Below are 22698 nucleotides of genomic sequence, written 5' to 3' on the forward strand. Positions count from 1 at the left end.
TTGGAGCCGGAGGTAGGTAGGTAGGTTGAGTCGACGTAGGCAGGTTGGAGTCGACGTAGGTAGGTAGGCAGGTTGGTTAGAGCCCACGTAGCAGGCAGGTAGGTAGGTAGGTTGGAGTCGAGGTAGGTAGGTAGGTTGGAGTCGACGTAGGTAGGTAGGCAGGTTGGAGTCGGTAGGTAGGTAGGTAGGTAGGTAGGTTGGAGTCGAGGTAGGTAGGTAGGTAGGTTGGAGTCGACGTAGGTAGGAAGGTAGGTTGGAGTCGACGTAGGTAGGTAGGTTGGAGTCGACGTAGGTAGGTAGGTTGGTTGGTTGGTTGGAGTCGGCGTAGGTCCGTTGGAGTCGACATAACTTGAAAGGCCGCTCAGCAAGGAAGAAGCCACTGCTCCAAAACCGCCATAAAAAAGCCAGACTACGGTTTACAACTGCACATGGGGACAAAGCTCGTGCTTTTTGGAGAGATGTCCTCTGGTCTGATGAAACAAAAATGGAACTGTTTGGCCGTAATGACCATCGTATTGTTTGGAAGAAAAAGGGGGAGGCTTGCAAGCCGAAGAACACCATCCCAACCGTGAAGCACAGGGGTGGCAGCAACATGTTGTGGGGGTGCTTTGCTGCAGAAGGGACTGGTGCACTTCACAAAATAGATGGCATCATGAGGTAGGAAAATTATGTGGATATATTGAAGCAACATCTCAAGACATCATTTAAAGTTAAAGCTTGGTCACAAATGGGTCTTCCAAATGGACAATGACACCAAGCATACTTCCAAAGTTGTGGCAAAATGGCTTAAGGACAACAAAGTCAAGGTATTGGAGTGGCCATCACAAAGCCCTGACCTCAATCCCATAGAAAATGTGTGGGCAGAACTGAAAAACCGTGTGTGAGCAAGGAGGCCTATAAAACTGACTCGGTTACACCAGCTCTGTCAGGAGGAATGGGCCACAATTCACCCAACTTATTGTGGGAAGCTTGTGGAAGGCTACCCGAAATGTTTGACCCAAGTTAAACAATTTGAAGGCAATGCTCCCAAATACTAATTGAGTGTATGTAAACTTCTGACCCACTGGGAATGTGATGAAAGAAATAAACGCTGAAATGTATCCTTCTCTACTATTATTCTGACATTTCATATTCTTAAAATAAAGTGGTAATCCTAACTGACCTAATACAGGGAATTTTAACTAGGATTAAATGTCAGGAATTGTGAGAAACTGAGTTTAAATGTATTTGACTAAGGTGTATGTTAACTTCCTACTTCAACTGTGTGTGTGTGTGTGTGTGTGAGAGAGAGATGTATGTCTCACACACACAGTCCCTATCTGTTTCTGGCTCCGTCTGCCAGCTTAAGGTAACCCTAGACAGCAGAGAGGGAGACCGTGGCAGAGGACAACGAAACAACAACAATCATGCCCTGCCTGTGGCTTTATCTACTGGGACCAGAGGAACTTACTATTGTTGTCCTGTACTGACTATAGTGTTTTGCTCATACGAGAGAATTCCATTGCTTAACATGTATGGTTATGATTTTGGATGCTGATCACTTTGTGTGTGTGTGTGTAAATGTTACTCTAACCCTATGGTCTGTAAAGATTGCTACGTATATTGGCTGCAGCAGCCTGGTTCACGCGACACTGCTTGTTGATAATTCTACTGATTTACCTTCTTTGGCCCCAGTGCATGTAATGAATGAGTGTGTCTGTTTCATGAGCACACACACACACACACACACACACACACACACACAGACAGCATTCCAACAGGCTTATGGCCAATGGTGGAAATGTACTACATAGTATTTTTTCATGAGTGATGATTTGAATCATATTTGTTGAGGATATAGGCTTAACTGCTATCGCAGTTACGTGTGTTTGTGAGTGTGTACAGTGCAGTATGTGCCTTTGCATTTTTGTGCATGCTTCTGTGCGTATGTTCGCTTGTGTATATGTGTCTATGCATGCTTGTGTATATGTGTGTATGCATGCTTGTGTATATGTGTGTATGCATGCTTGTCTGTATGCATGCTTGTGTATATGTGTGTATGCATGCTTGTGTATATGTGCGTATGCATGCTTGTGTATATGTGCGTATGCATGCTTGTGTATATGTGCGTATGCATGCTTGTGTATATGTGTGTATGCATGCTTGTGTATGCATGCTTGTGTATATGTGCGTATGTTTGCTTGTGTATATGTGTGTGTATGCATGCTTCTCTGCGTATGTTTGCTTGTGCATAAGTGTGTATGCATGCTTCTGTGTGTCTCTATGACTGATCACTTCTCCAAAAGCGCTTTCTCCAGAGTCAACATGTCCTGCCGCTGCTCTCTCTTTGCAGTGTGTCTACCGCTTCCGCCACGCAGACCGTTTTATAAGATTACACATATTTACTCTGTAATCAGAGGGAGAAGGCGTGTGTGTGTCGCGACGCCACGGCTAGGATATTTATCTTGAAGTAAATTCCCAGAGTTCACCTCGTTTTTTTTCTCTCCTTCATTTGCTTTTTTTTCTGTTTACTCAGTGTGGCCCGTTCAAAGGAGACCATTGAGAGAAAAGCAAAAGGGCAAATAGTGCTATGTTTGAGCGATGTCGAGACATGGCCGAGGGCTGTGTGCGGGTGCGTCTGTGAGCATGCGTATGAATTTCAGTGTGTGTGGTGTATGGTTATGTGTGTGTTGGGAGGGGAGAGGTAGCAGGACAATGCCCTCACTGTGGCGTTCCTCGGGATTAGCATTAGAAAGGGAGGAGGGGAATGTTAACATTACACTCGTTTGCATTATGGTAGCATTAGCATTTCTTACGTTGACATATCATTAGCATTTTTAGCATCATGCATCTTGTGGTGTTTGTTGTCCTGCTACAGGTCTCTATTTGTCAGACCTCTTCAAAACCTCACAATTTTTGTCATTTACACTGGGACCAGGACCAAGTGTAAATGGTGTTCTCTGACCGTTTGAGCAGACACATGCACATTTGTGGCCTGCTGGAGGTCATTTTGCAGGGCTCTGGCAGTGCTCCTCCCGCTCCTCCTTGCACAAAGGCGGAGGTAGCGGTCCTGCTGCTGGGTTGTTGCCCTCCTACGGCCTCCTCCACGTCTCCTGATGTACTGGCCTGTCTCCTGGTAGCGCCTCCATGCTCTGGACACTACGCTGACAGACACAGCAAACCTTCTTGCAACAGCTCTCATTGATGTGCCATCCTGGATGAGCTGCACTACCTGAGCCACTTGTGTGGGTTGTAGACTCCGTCTCATGCTACCACTAGAGTGAAAGCACCGCCAGCATTCAAAAGTGACCAAAACATCAGCCAGGAAGCATAGGAACTGAGAAGTGGTCTGTGGTCACAACCTGCAGAACCACTCTTTTATTGGGGGTGTCTTGCTAATTGCCTATAGTTTCCACCTGTTGTCTATTCCATTTGCACAACAGCATGTGAAATGTATTGTCAATCAGTGTTGCTTCCTAAGTGACAGTTTGATTTCACAAAAGTGTGATTGACTTACATTGAGTTACATTGTGTTGTTTAAGTGTTCCCTTTATTTTTTTGAGCAGTGTACATACATATACAGTGCCTTGCGAAAGTATTCGGCCCCCTTGAACTTTGCGACCTTTTGCCACATTTCAGGCTTCAAACATAAAGATATAAAACTGTATTTTTTTGTGAAGAATCAACAACAAGTGGGACACAATCATGAAGTGGAACAACATTTATTCGATATTTCAAACTTTTTTAACAAATCAAAAACTGAAAAATTGGGCGTGCAAAATTATTCAGCCCCCTTAAGTTAATACTTTGTAGCGCCACCTTTTGCTTGGGTCGCTTGGGGTATGTCTCTATCAATTTTGCACATCGAGAGACTGAAATTTTTTCCCATTCCTCCTTGCAAAACAGCTCGAGCTCAGTGAGGTTGGATGGAGAGCATTTGTGAACAGCAGTTTTCAGTTCTTTCCACATATTCTCGATTGGATTCAGGTCTGGACTTTGACTTGGCCATTCTAACACCTGGATATGTTTATTTTTGAACCATTCCATTGTAGATTTTGCTTTATGTTTTGGATCATTGTCTTGTTGGAAGACAAATCTCCGTCCCAGTCTCAGGTCTTTTGCAGTCTCCATCAGGTTTTCTTCCAGAATGGTCCTGTATTTGGCTCCATCCATCTTCCCATCAATTTTAACCATCTTCCCTGTCCCTGCTGAAGAAAAGCAGGCCCAAACCATGATGCTGCCACCACCATGTTTGACAGTGGGGATGGTGTGTTCAGGGTTATGAACTGTGTTGCTTTTACGCCAAACATACCGTTTTGCATTGTTGCCAAAAAGTTCAATTTTGGTTTCATCTGACCAGAGCACCTTCTTCCACATGTTTGGTGTGTCTCCCAGGTGGCTTGTGGCAAACTTTAAACAACACTTTTTTATGGATATCTTTAAGAAATGGCTTTCTTCTTGCCACTCTTCCATAAAGGCCAGATTTGTGCAATATACGACTGATTGTTGTCCTATGGACAGAGTCTCCCACCTCAGCTGTAGATCTCTGCAGTTCATCCAGAGTGATCATGGGCCTCTTGGCTGCATCTCTGATCAGTCTTCTCCTTGTATGAGCTGAAAGTTTAGAGGGACGGCCAGGTCTTGGTAGATTTGCAGTGGTCGGATACTCCTTCCATCTCAATATTATCGCTTGCACAGTGCTCCTTGGGATGTTTAAAGCTTGGGAAATCCTTTTGTATCCAAATCCGGCTTTAAACTTCTTCACAACAGTATCTCGGACCTGCCTGGTGTGTTCCTTGTTCTTCATGATGCTCTCTGCGCTTTTAATGGACCTGTGAGACTATCACAGTGCAGGTGCATTTTTATACGGAGACTTGATTACACAGGTGGATTGTATTTATCATCATTAGTCATTTAGGTCAACATTGGATCATTCAGAGATCCTCACTGAACTTCTGGAGAGAGTTTGCTGCACTGAAAGTAAAGGGGCTGAATAATTTTGCACGCCCAATTTTTCAGTTTTTTATTTGTTAAAAGTTTTAAATATCCAATAAATGTCGTTCCACTTCATGATTGTGTCCCACTTCTTGTTGATTCTTCACAAAACAGTACAGTTTTATATCTTTATGTTTGAAGCCTGAAATGTGGCAAAAGGTTGCAAAGTTCAAGGGGGCCGAATACTTTTGCAAGGCACTATATATACATATACACATACGTACGTACGTGTGTGTGTATATGTGTGTATATGTATGTACACTGCTCAAAAAAATAAAGGGAACACTTAAACAACAATGTAACTCAATGTAAGTCAATCACACTTCTGTGAAATCAAACTGTCCACTTAGGAAGCAACACTGATTGACAATAAATGTCACATGCTGTTGTGCAAATGGAATAGACAACAGGTGGAAACTATAATAATAATTTTTCGATACCGATTTATAGGAGGATAAAAAAAGCCGATACCGATTAATCGGACGACGTACAGTGGGGCAAAAAAGTATTTAGTCACCAATTGTGCAAGTTCTCTCACTTAAAAAGATGAGGCCTGTAATTTTCATCGTAGGTACACTTCAACTATGACAGACAAAATTAGATTATTTTTTTTTCCCCCCAGAAAATCACATTGTAGGATTTTTAATGAATTTATTTGCAAATTATGGTGGGAAATAAGTATTTGGTCACCTACAAACAAGCAAGATTTCTGGCTCTCACAGACCTGTAACTTCTTCTTTAAGAGGCTCCTCTGTCCTCCACTCGTTACCTGTATTAATGGCACCTGTTTGAACTTGTTATCAGTGTAAAAGACACCTGTCCACAACCTCAAACAGTCACACTCCAAACTCCACTATGGCCAAGACCAAAGAGCTGTCAAAGGACACCATAAACAAAATTGTAGACCTGCACCAGGCTGGGAAGACTGAATCTGCAAATGTTAAGCAGCTTGGTTTGAAGAAATCAACTGTGGGAGCAAGTATTAGGAGATGAAAGACATACAAGACCACTGATAATATGTAGATATGTATATACACATACATATATGTATATGTGTGTGTATATATACATACACACGTGTGTGTGTGTGTGTATGTATGTGTGTTTTGATATATATTCATCTTTTCACAGAGATTTCCACACAACAATGGTTATATTGATATATTAATTCAGCCACAGAGTTCTGCACATATCAGAAGCCTTGCTAATGTGCCCCAGTGGAGCCCAACCAGCTCTCTCACACACACACACACACACACACACACACACACACACACACACACACTCGCTCCCCATTTCAGGGGTCAGAAACATGTCAGCAGTGTCCTATTTCAGGAAACGTGATCGTGGGGCTAAGTGGAGGGGATAAGTCTTATGGACTTATGTAAACCAAACCATCACACAGTAGAGGGTGGGAGGGAGAGAGACTTATACCGTTGCCTTATTAAAGTGACACCTGCATTTAGATTTTTGTCTGTTATGATGCTGTGTTGGAGAGGGTCTGTAGACGTTTCTCTACTCCGGTCCTCAAGAATGCCCGAGGTTGGACATTCATTTTTTTTCTACCCCCGTTCATCTTCTTCAACTACTTAATTTATAGTGACGCCCTTGATTAGTTGAATGAGGCGCGTTTGTGCTAGGATAGAACAAAAACATGCAGCCAACGGCGCTGCTGAAAGCCTTAGTTTAAAAATACTGCAGTGTACCCCAAACTGATCACGTCCCTTACCTTGTCTAACCTCTAGTCTGGGAGTGGTTTTTGTGTGTGTTTGGGTTTGTGTTTTCCAGTGTCTCTCTCTGTTTGATGCTAATTTGTAGTCAGGATCTGCAATGTTGTGTCTGGCTTAGATTTGATGTCCTTGTTTTTGTCTCGCACACAAACAGATAGACAATGCACGAGTGATTGAGCAAGTACACACACACACACACACACACACACACACACACACACACACACACACACACACACACACACACACACACACACACACACATCCAAGTATCTCACTAGAGTCAATAACTAGCTTTCAAGTCGAGGGATTAGGAAAAAGCTGATGCGTTTTTTGATAAAGAATGTTGATTCTTGGGGGGGGTTAATGCTACAAAGGAACATGAGTACATTTTAGTTGTCTTGTTAGTTTTCCACTATCGTGTTTCAAGCATTGACTTGCTAATCAGGTCTGTCTCTCTTTGGGAAGACGGAACAAAAAGATAGACAAGGCAAGGGATCACCCAATGGACCAGTGGTATTTAGTTTCTGGACAGAGAGTTTGCATCCTGTATTCATGGGTTTATATGTGCAGTATGTGTCTGCTCTTGCCTGATAGTACGCATGTCTATAAATGTGTGTGTGTGTGTGTGTGTGTGTGTGTGTGTGTGTGTGTGTGTGTGTGCAGCCTGGGAGGTGAGTGTGAGCTGTTAATGACAGGCCAGGGGAGTGTGTGTGCTAAAATGACTAGAGAAAAGTCCTGTGTGATTAGAGGCCTCAGTTAGCCTGGCTGAGGCTAAATATGGAAACCGTGTGGAGAGAGACTAAATACTGTCCACTGACTCACACTATTCCAATGACCAATGACAGAGCATCGTCCGAGTATGCTCACTAAGCACTTTAGTAAGTCTGTGTGTAAAAACTGCTGCTCTTTACTTCACTATGTTGTTGACACTATGTCTGTGTGTTAAAACTGATGCTCTTTACTTCACTATGTTGTTCACACCGTGCCTGTGTGGATGTGTTGCAGGTCTGGAACCTTTTTTGACTTTTGTGTGTGTATTGTGAAAGAGACAGTCAGACAGACAGCATTTGAATATGTGTTTGTGTGTGCGAGACGGAGAGTGTGTGCGTGTGCGTGTGTGTGTGTGCGTGTGCGTGCGTGTGTGTGTGTGCGTGTGCGTGCGCGTGTGTGTTTTTAAAACAAGCGAACTCAGCAAGAGGGCCAGCCAGGTCATTCCAACCGGTGTAAAACATGTGCTTCGACTAGTGAGGACAGCTTGAATGAGTTTGAAACACACACTCGCTTTCACACACAACCCTTTGTATATTCACACAAAGCGAAGTCCTCAAACTCCCAGCTGTGATATCAAAACTAGCCCTGTAGGCTAACTTACGCCAGAAACAATTAATTCTTTCACTTCTAAAGAGCCAAGATAAATGTTAAATGAGTCTTGACTGTGTGCGGAGAGTCTCTCTCTTTGGGAGTGAGTGTGTGAGTGTGTGCATTTGTCAGGGTATATTAGTGTGTTTTGATTCAGAGTGTATGCTGGGGTGAAGCCCAGCGGTGTGTGTGTGTGTGTATTTGTCAGGGTATATTAGTGTGTTTTGATTCAGAGTGTATGCTGAGTGTGTGTGTGTGTCTCTGAACGTGTGTCGCGCCACACGGCTGTGTGCTCTTGAGTGCAGTTGTAGTAATTTGTAGCTGGAGAGTCTGTGGTAGAGATTAATGGAAGGGACATTGGAGGGGACAGGATGTGTGTTTGAGAGACCTGCAACCCTGTAGGGGTGTATAGTGGAGTGTTTCATCACCTGGTCTCACACACACATCTCTCTCTACTCTTGTGTGCGCTCCCCCTCCTTCACATTTGGATCAGGCCAACGCCCCATTATCTCATCTCTCGGTGGGCCAGGTTGGAACTACTAAGCACTGGTTACAGGGGTGTTCAAATTTAAACCTTTGAGGTTAACTCCCAGGTTTCTATCAGGAGGCCTGGAGCTATGGTGAGGCCTGCACTTCCCTCACAGTAATCCCAGGCTGGGCGTCTCTCTGGCAGGGTGTGTCTCTAATTGAGCCCCCTGTCTGGAGCAGTAAGGCCGGACCACCCAGACTCATGGGATGAACCAGTAACCTTGGTGGAAGGTGTGTAGGGACCTACTGTAGGGAGGGATGTGGGAGGTAACTGGGCGGTTGTTTGATGTTCTGGTGTCATTCTTGGCTTGTTATGGCGTTTGCACTCTCAATGGATCTGTGTGATGTAATCAATGTTGATTGAAATTTTAAAGTGAGATCATTGAAGTATAGACATTTGAGAGGAATGGTATTGTACTATATGTCTCTTTTGTTTTTTCTTTCTCTCTGTTTCTCTCTCTATGGAAAAGCAACCCCAACAAGCTCTCTGGTCTCACATTCCCTTGTCTTCTCACTGAGAAAGCAAACGTGAAGCCCTGTCTTTGATAGGACTATTTACAACCTTCCCTGGACTATTTTATTACCTGTCTGTGAACAATAATAAAGTCTATGAAACCATAGGCGCACACACACACACACACACACACACACACACACACACACACACACACCTCATGCTGCATTATGATAAAGATAACCATTCACATGGAGTTGAGAATGGGCAAAGAGCCATGGAATGAAGACCCTTCAAATAAATCTGAAAGCTGGAGAGTAGCGGAAGTAGAGGATCGGTGCACAAGTTTGTGTTATAATACACATGTATCTAGTCTGGATTCAGACACAAACACATTTGGAATGAAAGAGATGAACAGCATTAAAAAAAGAAGAGAGGAGGAGGGGTGGAGGGGGAGAGTAGATCATAGCAGCTTTATCTTGGTGGTGTGGTTCAGAGCCTGCCACCACCGCTGATAACCCATCTCAGGTTGCCCCTGTGTGGGTTGCCAGATCTAATCACTGTCCCCCCTTTTATTTCTGTTCTCTCTCTTTCTCTTCCACTGAATGCTTCTATAAACAAGGCCAGTGTGTTGCCAGATCATCCTCTCTCTTCCCCGCTCTTATCAGAACTGAGAAGACAGTGTTATCTGCGCTAGCTGCGCCGCGGCCGTGACCAAAGACAAAAGCAGTTACTGTCTGTCTCTGCCTCATCCATTGGCTGGCAAGATGCTCATCGCTGCAAATCTCTCTCAGCCGCTTCCCCGCTCTTTGTTACTGTCTCTTTAACTTTTTCTCTCACACACTTTTTTCTCTCTCTCCCACTTTTCTCACTCTCTCTCACACTTTTCTCACTCACTCACTCACTCACTCACTCACTCACAAGCTCAAACGTAAAAAAAAACGTTATTGGCAAATAAAACACAAATCTCAATAGACATTGACATGTTTTCAAATGATGGTTAAAATGGCAACAATTGCATAACACTTTTCTCTCCTATCTGTAGGGCTCTCTCTCACCTCAACACTTGTGTGTGCCATTGTGTTTTTACGTGTCTCTGTTTGGGTTAACTCCCTATACGCGTGTGTGTAGAGTTCAGAGTAGGATGTCTGAGAGCAGCCTATCAGTTTTGTAGGAAGAAGAGAAAGTGTCTTTGAGCCATACTGCTGCCTTCAGCTAGTTTTCAGCTCGCTTTGCACTGCACTCTGGGAGAATGCACTGAAGGAAATGGGCGCATTGATTCTGCCCATCGTTAAAGTGTGATTTGAATGATAACCCGGAAAGAGTGAGTCTCTCTGTACCTTGGGATGGAGATGCTTAGTGGATAATCACACATACACATACCTCTTTCTCTCTCACTCACTCACTCACCTCTTTCTCTCTCCTCTCTCTCTCCCACTCTCCTCTTTCTCTCTCCCTCTCCTCTCTTTCTCTCTCCTCTCTCTCTCCCACTCTCCCTCTCCTCTCTCACTCTCCCTCTCCCCTCTCTCTCCTCTCCCTCGCTCTGTTGATTTCTCTCCTATTTCTCCCTCTTTTTTTCTTTATGGGTGATATTTTCCACTGTCGAATCACACACATTCTGTGGATACCTCCAGATTAAAATGGGAAATGTTGCTCCAAATCTGTCTCTCTCTCTCTCGTGTTGTATGACCTCCCCAGAGAGACAGATGAGTTTGGCCATATAATTTTCCACTGACAGACCGGGTGCACAGCTCACCTCTGCTGTGTGTGGCTGGGCGTATGAGATGTGGGTTGTGTTTGGAGGTTGTCCATGGTGCTTGCTGTGGCCAGCTGAGCTGGAAGGGTCTAATCTGTGGGCAAAACTGAGAATACCTCTTTGCTAATAGCTGTGTCCTTGTCGCTTTACATGAAAGTAACAGTCAGACCCACGTCTTAGCAGCGTTCACATAACACTATCCAAACTCCTCTTTCTCTCCCCAAGGTGCAAGCAGACACCACAAACCCCACAGTGTCAATCACCCACCACCGATGCTAAAATTACACCTAATTCATACACTAGCTACACACACAGATGTCTGTTCAGGCTATATGTATTCCAGCTTCTCCTTCTGTGGCTTTGGCCCTCCAGGAATCATATGTTGGCCAATCTTTGAAGACTTGCTATCCCAACGGGGACCAGAGTATTTTTAGCCTGGTGGAATTTGGGTAGAATCTGACTGTAGGGGGAAATAGTGGGTGGACACGGTGACACATACTGATGGGTATTTTGGGGGAGGTAGAGGAGGGAGGACTGAGGCGAACCCCCCCAGGGGAGGGACAGGCCCTTCTCATTCCTGCTGCTTCTTACACACACACACAGTGGCACACACATGCACACACATACACTTGCATAAACACAAACACACACAAATGTCAAACACTTGCGCACACATCTACAATTTAAATGCGCACAATATACACCTGTAGGTATGCAGTATGATGTCTGCTGGTGTTTGCCTTGGACATCACTGTGGCCTGAACAGTTCTAACTGCTATATGAATGCTTAGTCCTCTCGTGGGCTCACAGTTGTATAACACACACTATGCTAGGGGTTGTGTAGGGGTTATGACTATTTGGTAACGATTTACTTTGAATACATATCTATAAATACAGATCCATAACTCATTAATTACACATGTCATGAACGTGTTATAACAGGTCCCAACCGCATTGTTAAACTTTAACTTCTCCGGGATATGTGGGTAGCGTCCCACCTCGTCAACAGCCAGTGAAATTGCAGGTCGCCAAATTCAAAACAACAGAAATCCCATAATTAAAATTCCTTAAACATACAAGTATTATACACCATTTTAAAGATACACTTCTTGTAAATCCAGCCACAGTGTCTGATTTCAAATTGGCTTTACCGCGAAAGCACACCAAACGATTGTTAGGTCAGCACCGAACAGCCATTTTCCAGTCAAGGAGAGGGCTCACAAAAGTCAGAAATAGCGATTAAATTAATCACTAACCTTTGATCTTCATCAGATGGCACTCACAGGACTTTGTGTTACACAATAAATGTGTGTTTTGTTCGATAAAGTTAATCTTTGTCCAAAAACCTCATTTGAAATTGGTGTGTTATGTTCAGGAATGCATTGTCTCAAACAAACATCCAGTGAAAGTGCAGAGAGCCACATCAAATTACAGAAATTCTCATAATAAACATTGATAAAAGATACAAGTGTTATGCATGGATTTATAGATAAACTTCTCCTTAATGCAACCGCTGTGTCAGATTTCAAAATGGCTTTACGGTGAAAGCACACCTTGAGATTATGTTAGGTCAGCGCTAGTCACAGAAAAACATACAGCCATTTTCCAAAGGAGAGGTGTCAGGAAAGTCAGAAATAGCGTTATAAATATTCACTTACCTTTGATGATCTTGATCGGAATGCACTCCCAGGAATCCCAGTTCCACAATAAATGTTTGTTTTGTTCGATAAAGTCCATCATTTATGTCCAAATACCTCCTTTTTGTTCGCGCGTTTAGCCCAGTAATCCAAATCCTCAATACGAGATCGCTTAGTGCCGACAAAAAGTTTAAAAAGTTATATTACAGTTCGTAGAAACATGTCAAATGATGTATAGATGTATAGAATCAATCTTTAGGATGTTTTTATCATAAATCTTCAATAACGTTTCAACCGGACAATTCCTTTGTCTCTAGAAATGAAAAGGAACGCAGCTACATCTCACGGCCACGCACATGATTTAGCTCATGGCATTCTGCCAGACACCTGACTCAAACAGCTCTCATTCGCTCCCCCTTCACAGTAGAAGCCTGAAATAAGGTTCTAAAGACTGTTGACATCTAGAGGAAGCCTTAGGAAGTGCAATATGACCCCATAGACACTGTATATTGGATGGTCAAAGACTTGAAAACCTACAAACCTCAGATTTCCCACTTCCTGATTGGATTTTTTCTCAGGTTTTTGCCTGCCATATGAGTTATGTTATTCTCAGACATCATTCAAACACTTAGAAACGTCAGCGTGTTTTCTATCCAAATCTACTAGTAATATGCATATTCTAGCATTTGGGCATGAGTAGCAGGCAGTTTACTCTGGGCGCCTTATTATCCAAGCTACTCAATACTGCCCCCCAGTCCCAAAGAAGTTCATGAAATCTATCCATAGCATATCTATAGAGTATTCATGTCATGCTATGCAAGAGCTCATATCTAGGTATCTTAATAGATGCATCATTACAATGAAAGCGTAGTGTCATCATTATGGCTGTTCTCAAAAGTGTGCTGCCATACCAGGGATAGTGAATATGCCTATAGGCCAAGCCATGTTTTTAAAATGATGCTGATCTGTAGAATGTACTAGACTTATTTCCCCCACTCTCCGGTATAGGCCTGTGACGACAATTTTCTCCTCCCCACTAAGGTGAATGGAGCATAAATATCCCCACCGGATTGAATCATCAGGGTATATTTTACAGATCAAATTGTCTTGTTGATATCGTAACTCATTAACAGCCCTCCTCCACTTCAAAATGAGGCCTACGTTGGTCGTACTGGTCTATAACGCACACATGAAGGTTTTTTGTATGCATTCTATGCAATCAAACCAAAGTCAAATATATTTACATTCATGTATTTGTATTTACATTCATACAGCATTTACATGTATTTACATTCATACAGCATTTATAGCTAAGCACGTCATGGTAATTAACTGTGAACACCAACATTAAAAGTCTGTATGAATTCTATGCAGTCAATGTACTGTCATTTCTATTTTCCCATTCATAAAGTAGCATAGAGGTTACGAGCATTGGAACAGTAACCGAAAGGTTGCTGGTTTGAATCCCTGTGAAAAATCTGTCTGTACTCTTGAGCAAGGCACTTAACCCTAATTACTCCTGGAAGTAGTTCTGGAGAAGAGCGTCTGCTTCATGACTAAAATGTAAATGTTATATCAAAAAGAATAGAGACACAACACAATGTTAAAGGTAATATGAATATTTTATTTCATTTTTTAAAATGTATCCTTTATTTAACTAGGCAAGTCAGTTAAGAACAAATCCTTATTTACAATGACGGCCTATGAACAGTGGGTTGTTCAGGGGCAGAACAACAATTTTTTACTTTGTCAGCTCAGGGATTCGAACTAACAACCTTGTGGTTTTTGGCCCAACACTCTAACCACTAGGCTACCTGTTACCCATGTAAACAAATGCTGAAGGCATCGTTGAAGAATCCTACTATTGACATTTTTCAGTTTAACTTTTCTTGAGTAGGTTTAACAAAGATTCATATTAAAAGCATTCACATTCAATTCCCCATTTTAGACATAGCAATAACTATTTTAGTGAGTAAAACTTACTAACACAGGGTGATAAAGCAAGCAAGCAACCATTTCACTCTTATTCACTAATGTTGTAGCTAGCTAGCTAAGCCCCTGTGGCACACTGTCAACATGTTAATTGTCGTCAAACTCATGAAACATTTGGGTAATGTTATTTCACTATTTACATTGTACTTTGGCACATTACAGACCTTTTTCAAACAGGACAAGTTAAAAGACAAACAGTTGTCATGCCCTGACCTGAGTATTCTCTGTTTTCTTTATATATTTTGGTTAGGTCAGGGTGTGACGAGGGTGGTATGTGTGTTTTGTCTCATCTAGGGTTTTGTACTGTCTAGGGGTTTTGTAGGTTCATGGGGTTGTTTACCATCTAGGTGTTTATGTAGGTCTATGGTTGCCTAGATTGGTTCTCAATTTCAGGCAGGTGTTTATCGTTGTCTCTGATTGGGAACCATATTTAGGCAGCCATCTTTGGGTATTTCGTGGGTTATTGTCTGTTTATGTTGCATGTTAGCACTGTGTTCATTAGTAGTCACGTTCGTTTGTTGTTTTGTTAATTTGTTCAGTGTACTTAGTGTTTTTTGACATCCATTAAACTATGCATTCACACCACGCTGCGCTTTGGTCTCCTCCATATGACGATCGTGACAACAGACACTTTTGAAATGTTTATTGACAGTTGGAAAACTTGTTGACATTGCCAGGGGCTTAGCTAGCCCCTAGCTAGGATTACTAAATTAGTGAAGAAGGGGGAAAAGCTAGCTAGCTTTCTAGCTAGGATTACTAAATTAGTGAATAAGGGGGAAAAGCTAGCTAGCTTTACCACCTTGTGTTAGTATGTTTTACTCACTTAAAATACAGTGAGCTCCAAAAGTATTAGGACAGTGACACATTTTTTTACAGCTCGTCTTTGCACAGGACTAAATCTCGCTTCCCCCATTCCTCTCACTATAACCTATATGAATTAGCATGGTGTCGTGGCCTTTCTGGTTAAATGTGCCTCTGTGTTCCCCTCAGCTGGCATCAATCAGCGCTGCGTTTGGTCCCACACAATGCAGCCCTTGACTGGGAACCTCCATTTGGCTCGGCTTGGCAGGGCGGCCCTTTTTATCAATACACACCAATCTTTACTAGCAAATTCACCCCTTTGAAAGTCAGTTTCCTCTAGAGGTTTTCTTTGGGAGGAGCTGGGGGGGTAGGGGTCGAGACATTTGTTTAACGTTTGGCTGAGTGACATGGTTGCCGGGGAGATGGAAGTGGTTGGGGGGACTGGAGGGTTAATGGTTACGTGGGGGTGTTTGGCTTACAGTGCCGCAGTACTCCCTGTGTGGTGTGTGCGTGCGGGCAGCACAGGAGGCTACTGAGGGGGGACGACTCATAATAATGACTAGAATGGAATGAATCAACATGGAAACCATGTGTTTGTGTTTCGATACCATTCCATTAATTCCGTACCAGCCATGACTAGGAGCCCGTCCTCCCCAGTGAAGGCTCCACCTGAGGTGTGCAGATAAACAGTTGTGTGCTGTCCAACACACCATACTGTACTACTCTCCCACTAGCCTACATGCACCACTATAGGGTTGGTTTTACTTTCCCTCTAGATTCCAGTGCATTCATGAATCGAGGTGCTCTGCCATGGTGAAACTGAAAACGGAGTTGAACCCCAACTCTTACCTGCAGTTTGCCATTAGTCACACATCCACAGACAGGATATTCTCACTCTTTCCTTTCCCCTCCTCTTGACTTCCCCTCCTCTCTTATTTCTCTCCCTCTGACGTGCCTTCTCTTGTTCTGTTCACCTTCATCCATCTTCTTCTGTCATCGCTCGTTCATGTTGTCCCCCTCATCCGTCCCAAAAATGGAAGTATTGACCTCCAGTTCAGGTTCAACTCTCAAACCACACCTAGAGACGCTGCAGAGCCACCTCCCTCTCATTACTCATTCACATGGCTTACGGAGTTGACTTCTAGAGAAGGTTACTGATGAGTTACGGACTTGACTTCTAGAGAAGGCTACTGATGAGTTACGGACTTGACTTGTAGAAAACGTCTTCTATGGCTCCAGGAGATGGATTAACATGAATGACTTGGATGAGTCTCTGTGTTGACCCTGAAGCCTTGTTTCCATTGACACTTTAAATCAGGGCCCCATTCAATCACTTATCATTCTAGTGGACAACAGGAAACTAATTGCTTGTATAAAGTACCTTTGCGTTACGGAGTTGACACTTGATTCAGAGTTGCTTTGATAAGTTGCTTCTGGTGAATGACAGCAGGCCCTGACTCTCTCTCTCTCTCTCTGTCTCTGTCTCTCTCAGGTGATAGCGTTGGCAGATGCAGCGGAGGAGAACCGGGCATGTCTGAATCAGGCGTTTGTCCGTCTGCGCAGCGCCACCCACCTCCTCATCCTCCTGGTCTCCCTGTGGCAGGGCCTCAACACAGAGCAGAACGCCATCCTGGAGGCTACGCTGTTACCCCTGCTACAGGACACACCACAGCTGGTGAGACACACACTGTTACCCCTGCTACAGGACACACCACAGCTGGTGAGACACACACACTGTTACCCCTGCTACAGGACACACCACAGCTGGTGAGACACACACACTGTTACCCCTGCTACAGGACACACCACAGCTGGTGAGACACACACACTGTTACCCCTGCTACAGGACACACCACAGCTGGTGAGACACACACACACTGCTACCCCTGCTACAGGACACACCACAGCTGGTGAGACACACACACTGTTACCCCTGCTACAGGACACACCACAGCTGGTGAGACACACACACTGTTACCCCTGCTACAGGACACACCACAGCTCGTGAGACACACACACACAGATATACAGGGAGTAGTGATGTTTCCTCCCACAGGCCTCCAATAGGCTAGTGAAGTTTCAGATAGTGTAGCTTTGAACTGGAGCCCTGATGTCCCTTTGGTCAAGGAAGGCTATGGCAGTGAGAATGCAGTAGGGGGTGTGAGGGGGACATTTTCTGAGAGGGCCATAGGGGCTTGTTCGGTTGTGTATGTGTGTCACAGGGGAGTTGTTCTGTTCGCAATTTAGACTCACATAAACAAGTGTGTTGAGAGAAGCCCTCATGAGTCCACGTGATACGACGACAGATTTCTGCTCCCATAGAGACCGAAAGTATGTGTGTGCCCTCACCAGTTGTGTGTGTGTGTGTGTGTGTGTGTGTGTGTGTGTGTGTGTGTGTGTGTGTGTGTGTGTGTGTGTGTGTGTGTGTGTGTGTGTGTGTGTGTGTGTGTGTGTGTGTGTGTGTGTGTGTGTGTGTGTGTGTGTGTGTGTGTGTGTGTGTGTGTGTGTGTGTGTGTGACAGACAGACAGACAGACGTTCCATAGCCTGTCTGTCTGTTAGTGTTTCCACTGTGATTAAACTCATGACATCTCATCATCACACAGGTTAGAAGTGTGTCTATATACAGTCCTCTCTATTTACCCAATTTCACACCAAATACCCCCACTGCCCCTTCAAGAGAGACATAGGGACAGGTTGATAACACACACACATCTGCAAACACAACCTCACTGTGATAGACACCCCCTTACACACATACACACACTTTCTTTCATTACCACACACACAGTAAACACGCCCAAGAGCACACATCCGAGCAGACATCCAGTCAGCCTGCACCTGATGAGGCCCCAGAGAGATGGAGTCACAGAGTGAGAGTATGTATGTATTTCGGTGTTTGTTGTTGTGGTTGCTCTTGTGAATGGGATTAAGTTAATGAAAGGTAATTAGGGTCAGGCCCGCTGCATTAGCCCATATGTGTGGAGAGATGGGCTATTTTAGGAAGCGCTACTCACACTGGATAGAAATAAAGATAACGTACTGTACGGAAAGGACCAGGCCAGGAGCTAATAGGAGCATCTGACACGCACACATAAGGGTGTGTGCGTGATAGATTTATGTGTGAGTCAGAGATTGTCTTTGGCCCCTCGTCTCACCTATTTGACCTCTTTTTTTTTTCCTTTTTTTCATCTCCGGTGAGGTCGTCACAGGTGAACGAGATTCCCTTTCCCCACGGACGCTCCCAGGACTGGAATTCCAATTGGGATAAGTCCTTGGAATTCTGTGGATTGGAATAAGGCTTCTGTGAAGGATTGGGAGGAGTGGTAGAATGGATTAGTGAAGAGAGAATAGAATTAGGTGGGGATGAGAAACGGAGAGAGAAAGAGGCTCTAGATAATGACCTGTGCAACTGGGCTGATTAAACAAGGAAGAGGGGAAGGGGGATGGAGATGGAAGAGGAGAAAAGCTGCAGAGGAGCGCTCCGCAGTTCTCCCTGTTCCCCCACGACTGTGTGGCTTTGCACGACACCAACTCCATCATCAAGTCTGCTGACGACACCACGGTTGTAGGCCTGATAACCAACGACAACAAGTCAGCCTATAGGGAGGAGGTAAGTGAACTGGCATTGTGGTGCCAGGACAACAATCCCTCAATATCAGCAAAACAAAGGAGTTGATTGTTGACTTCAGGAAGCAGAGGAAACATCCCCCGATCCACATCAACAGGACTGCAGTAGAGAGTCAGCCGTTTTTAAGTTCCTTGGGGGGGTTGAGGGGCAGCTCTCGAGGGGAACTGGGCTGGTGGCCGAGAAGTCAGGTTACTGGTGCGGTTCCCCGAATCGTCTGGTTGGGGGATCTGTCCTTGTGGCCTTGGCCTGGGCACTTGACCCTTGTTGCTCCTTGGGTCGCTCTAGATGGGAGTCTCTGCTGGATGACAGAATATAATGTCATTTTCAGCAGCTTCACTGCAGATTATATATAATAAAGAAGTTCCTTGGGGTCCACGTAACAGAGGTCTTGACATGGACCAACAACGCCACCATTCTTGTCAAGAGGGCGCAACAGCGTCTCTACTTCCTAAGGCAGCTGAAGAAATTCAGCATGTCACCCTGGGTCCTCTCCAAATACTACCAGAGCGTCCTGACCGTTTACTACTGCAAATACTGCACAATTTAAACACCTTCTCCCCAATCCCCCCTTTTTCTGATACATATGTAAATATTGCGATATACATTGTGCCTTCCTGTATTATACTTATGCTAAAATGTTTATTCTATTCTACTGAGCCATTCGTATATTTTCTTATTTCTTATACTGTTGAAGGAACCTGCAAGTAAGCATTATGTTGGGAAACCTAATCAGTTACACAACTGAATGCAGTCAGCTGAAATGTGTCTTCTGCATTTAACCCAGAGAGGTGCGGGTGGTTGCATTAATCGACGTCCACAGTTCCCGGGGAGCAGTTGTTGTTAACTGCCATGCTCAAGAGCAGAACAGCAGATTTTTCCACCTTGGGGATTTGAACCAGCGACTTTTCAGTTACTGGCCCAACGCTCTTAACCGCTAGGCCACCTGCCACAGTGTACTATGTGTAGCCTGTACATACGACTAATAAAACTAGAAACTTGAGAGTGAAGTTTCTCTCTTGTCGTCTCTTATCCTTCATGACCACTGATCCATAGCCTCTCTTTGCCGCAGTAAAACAGGAGGGAAGAAGGTAAGGGGGAGAAGAGAGGAGGAGAAGGGTCACAGGAAACACATCTCTCTGGTAATTGACGGGGCGCTCGTTTAGCTTGGCCCGACCCAGCAGATTGATGCGGCCAACCAGAACAACCTCCTTCTCCCCCTATTTTTTTTCTTCCACTTGTTCTCGCTCTCCGTTTCTTTCCCTCGCTTTCCACTCTGCTGTGAATAGAGCTGCTGACTCTTAATGTCTCAGTTCTATTCCTGCACCCGTCCTCCCTGAAGTTTACATTACTAGAAACTAGTACTAGAAACCTCTCTACCGCTCGCCTTTTCCTCCTCCCCCACACTTCCCTCTCTCCATATGTCTCGCTAGCTGTCTCTTCATTTCATTTCTTCTTCTCTTGATGGAAATTCAAAGGAGTAATGTCAGGAGTTGAGTACAATGTTCATTTGATTGTGTTAGTAATGAATTGCAAAATGCACAGAAAGGGGAGCTAACCACTCATACAATGAAAAAGGATGAGATACGGTTTGCTTTTACATCAGGTCATATGTGGAACTACTAAAGTATTAAATTATATCAAATATCTGCCTGTGACAATAAATATTTCTGGATTAGTCGGGGATTTGATTCTATAGAAATGATTTTGCTTTGCTTGGCTCACAGCATGACATTGTATTTCCAGTCTCTTCTCATGCCTGGTCTTTAAATTACTTTTCCAGTCAAGTTGAGCATGTCAACTTTGAGGGATTACTGTCTGAACCTTTGTCAGTCCCTATGGGAGTCATTCAGTGCTCTATATTAGGCCCCATTCTGTTATCCATAATCACAAGTTATTTTGAAATCGCAACTGGGATTTCCACAATGTGCCTTGTCAGAGGGGAAGTGACCTCTGTTTATTACCAGACAAAAAGACTTCTCCATTCCCTCTCACAGCTTCTTGTTCTCCTGACCTTCACTTTCTCTTAATCACAAACAAAGATGTCCAAGGTCATCCTCAGCATGCAAGATGTCCATTATCACTCTACCATATGATTTGCTACTTGGGCCCAGTTCCAAACCCATTGCTGTGCCCTTCACTGCCCTTCATTTGAAATTGAGAAGCCAGGTTGCCGGGCAGGTTAAGAGCGTTGGGCCAGTAACTGAAAGGTCGCTGGTTCGAATCCCCGAGCTGCCTAGTTAGAAAATCTGTGCCCATGAGCAAAGCATAACCCTAATTAAGTAAATGTATATCCTAATATTGTTAATCAGCTGGTGAAATCTGTACTGTTAGTCCAGTTCAACATGTTGGGGGTCATGATAGCCTGTTGAAAGTTATTGTTTCAGTGTGAGTTGAGATTTATGTTCTATTGCCTTCTTCCTCAATTAGTCTCCCTTTCTCTCGCTGCTTTCTCTCCCCCTTTATATTTCTCTCTCCATTTCATTATTTTTTTCCTCCTCTCTCTCTGTCAGGTCTCTTCCCTGTCATCATCATTATGGGTCTGATTACCTGTCATTAGGGCTCATTAGAGGCCTATCAGCATGGCGGCAGGGGGGCAGCCTCAGCCCCACACCCTGGCTGCCTGTCAACACCCCCACAGCCCAGCTCGGGGGGGGGGGGGGTCCGTGTGTATGAGAGATGGTCAGACAAGATAATTTTCTCTTTCTCCGGTAGAGGCAATTGGATTGAATGATAATTGGTGCTGTTTCACGTCTGGGGGATTCACATTATTGGCTTGTCTGCGGGGTGAACTTTGTATCTGCTCTCTGTGTTTCTGCAGAATGTGCTCATCTGTGTAGAAACAGTATACGGTTTTGTGTGTGGCTGGCGCACGTATGTACTGCCACACAATACCGCATGTCTATGCCGGAGTGTGTGTGTGTGTGTGTTTCTCACACACGGAAGGGATCAGGCAGTGTTTATGCTAGATGGAACAGACTGTCTCGGCCTGTAAATACTACAGTTGTACATGGTAGTACATCATCCTGGACACAGGGGGCACTATGCATTCAAGGCCAGACTATTGGGTTGTGACGTCTGCCAGACAGGGTGCATCTCAATAGTCAGAAGTCACGTCCTCTCGTTGTATGATTTATTCCTCTTTCCTGGAAATCTGATCTGAATCTCACTTATACATGTATGGACCACATGCCCAGCTTCTCTCTTTCTCCCTGTTGTTTTCTCTCTATCGAATTATGTCACTTTTTGTTCTCTCACTCTTTTCGATCACGGTCTATTGTTCTCTGTCTTCTTTCCCCATTTCCTACTTTGCTCTCCCTAACCCCCCTGTCTCATATGTTCAGGGTTGGGAGGAGAGTGTGGACGCGGCCGTGTCTCACCTCCTGAGGACCTGTCTGTCTCGCAGCCCTAAGGATCAGGCCCTGTCTCTGTCCACCTCCCAGCTCAACATGCCCAAAGACACGGTCCGCCTGAAGAAGCACATCACCCTGCTGTGTGACCGCCTGGGCAAGGGTGGACGGCTGTCCCTGGCCTCCGAGGCCAACGTACCCACACCAGTCATGATGCCAGGTGAGAGAGGGGAAGAGTGTTTGTGTGTCTGTGTGTGTGTGTGTGTGTGTGTGTGTGTGTGTGTGTGTGTGTGTGTGTGTGTGTGTGTGTGTGTGTGTGTGAGAAAAAGCAGTTTCTCTTCATTAGTGTTCAGTATAGCCTTTAATGATGCCATTAACCCCTTCCTCTGAGAATGCCTAATAAATCCTGTCCCACTGAGGTGTGTGTGTGCACTCTCTGTCTGTTGTTCCAGTGTTAACCCCTGGCTGTGAGAATGTCTAGTAAACAC

At 44.4% G+C, this 22698-nt stretch overlaps 1 protein-coding gene across 1 annotated transcript in view; it reads left to right on the top strand.

The window, feature by feature from the left end:
- LOC135520280 (protein PTHB1-like) overlaps positions 1-22698 on the top strand; it is a 206580-nt gene that overhangs the window by 73072 nt on the left and 110810 nt on the right. Inside the window, exons 19-20 of the mRNA XM_064945705.1 lie at positions 16727-16909; positions 22205-22430. Coding sequence (XP_064801777.1) covers positions 16727-16909; positions 22205-22430 — 409 coding nt within the window. The remainder of the gene's footprint in view (positions 1-16726; positions 16910-22204; positions 22431-22698) is intronic.

The sequence above is a fragment of the Oncorhynchus masou genome, chromosome 29 (assembly GCF_036934945.1).
Source record: "Oncorhynchus masou masou isolate Uvic2021 chromosome 29, UVic_Omas_1.1, whole genome shotgun sequence".
In the NCBI taxonomy this organism is placed as follows: Eukaryota; Metazoa; Chordata; class Actinopteri; order Salmoniformes; family Salmonidae; genus Oncorhynchus; species Oncorhynchus masou.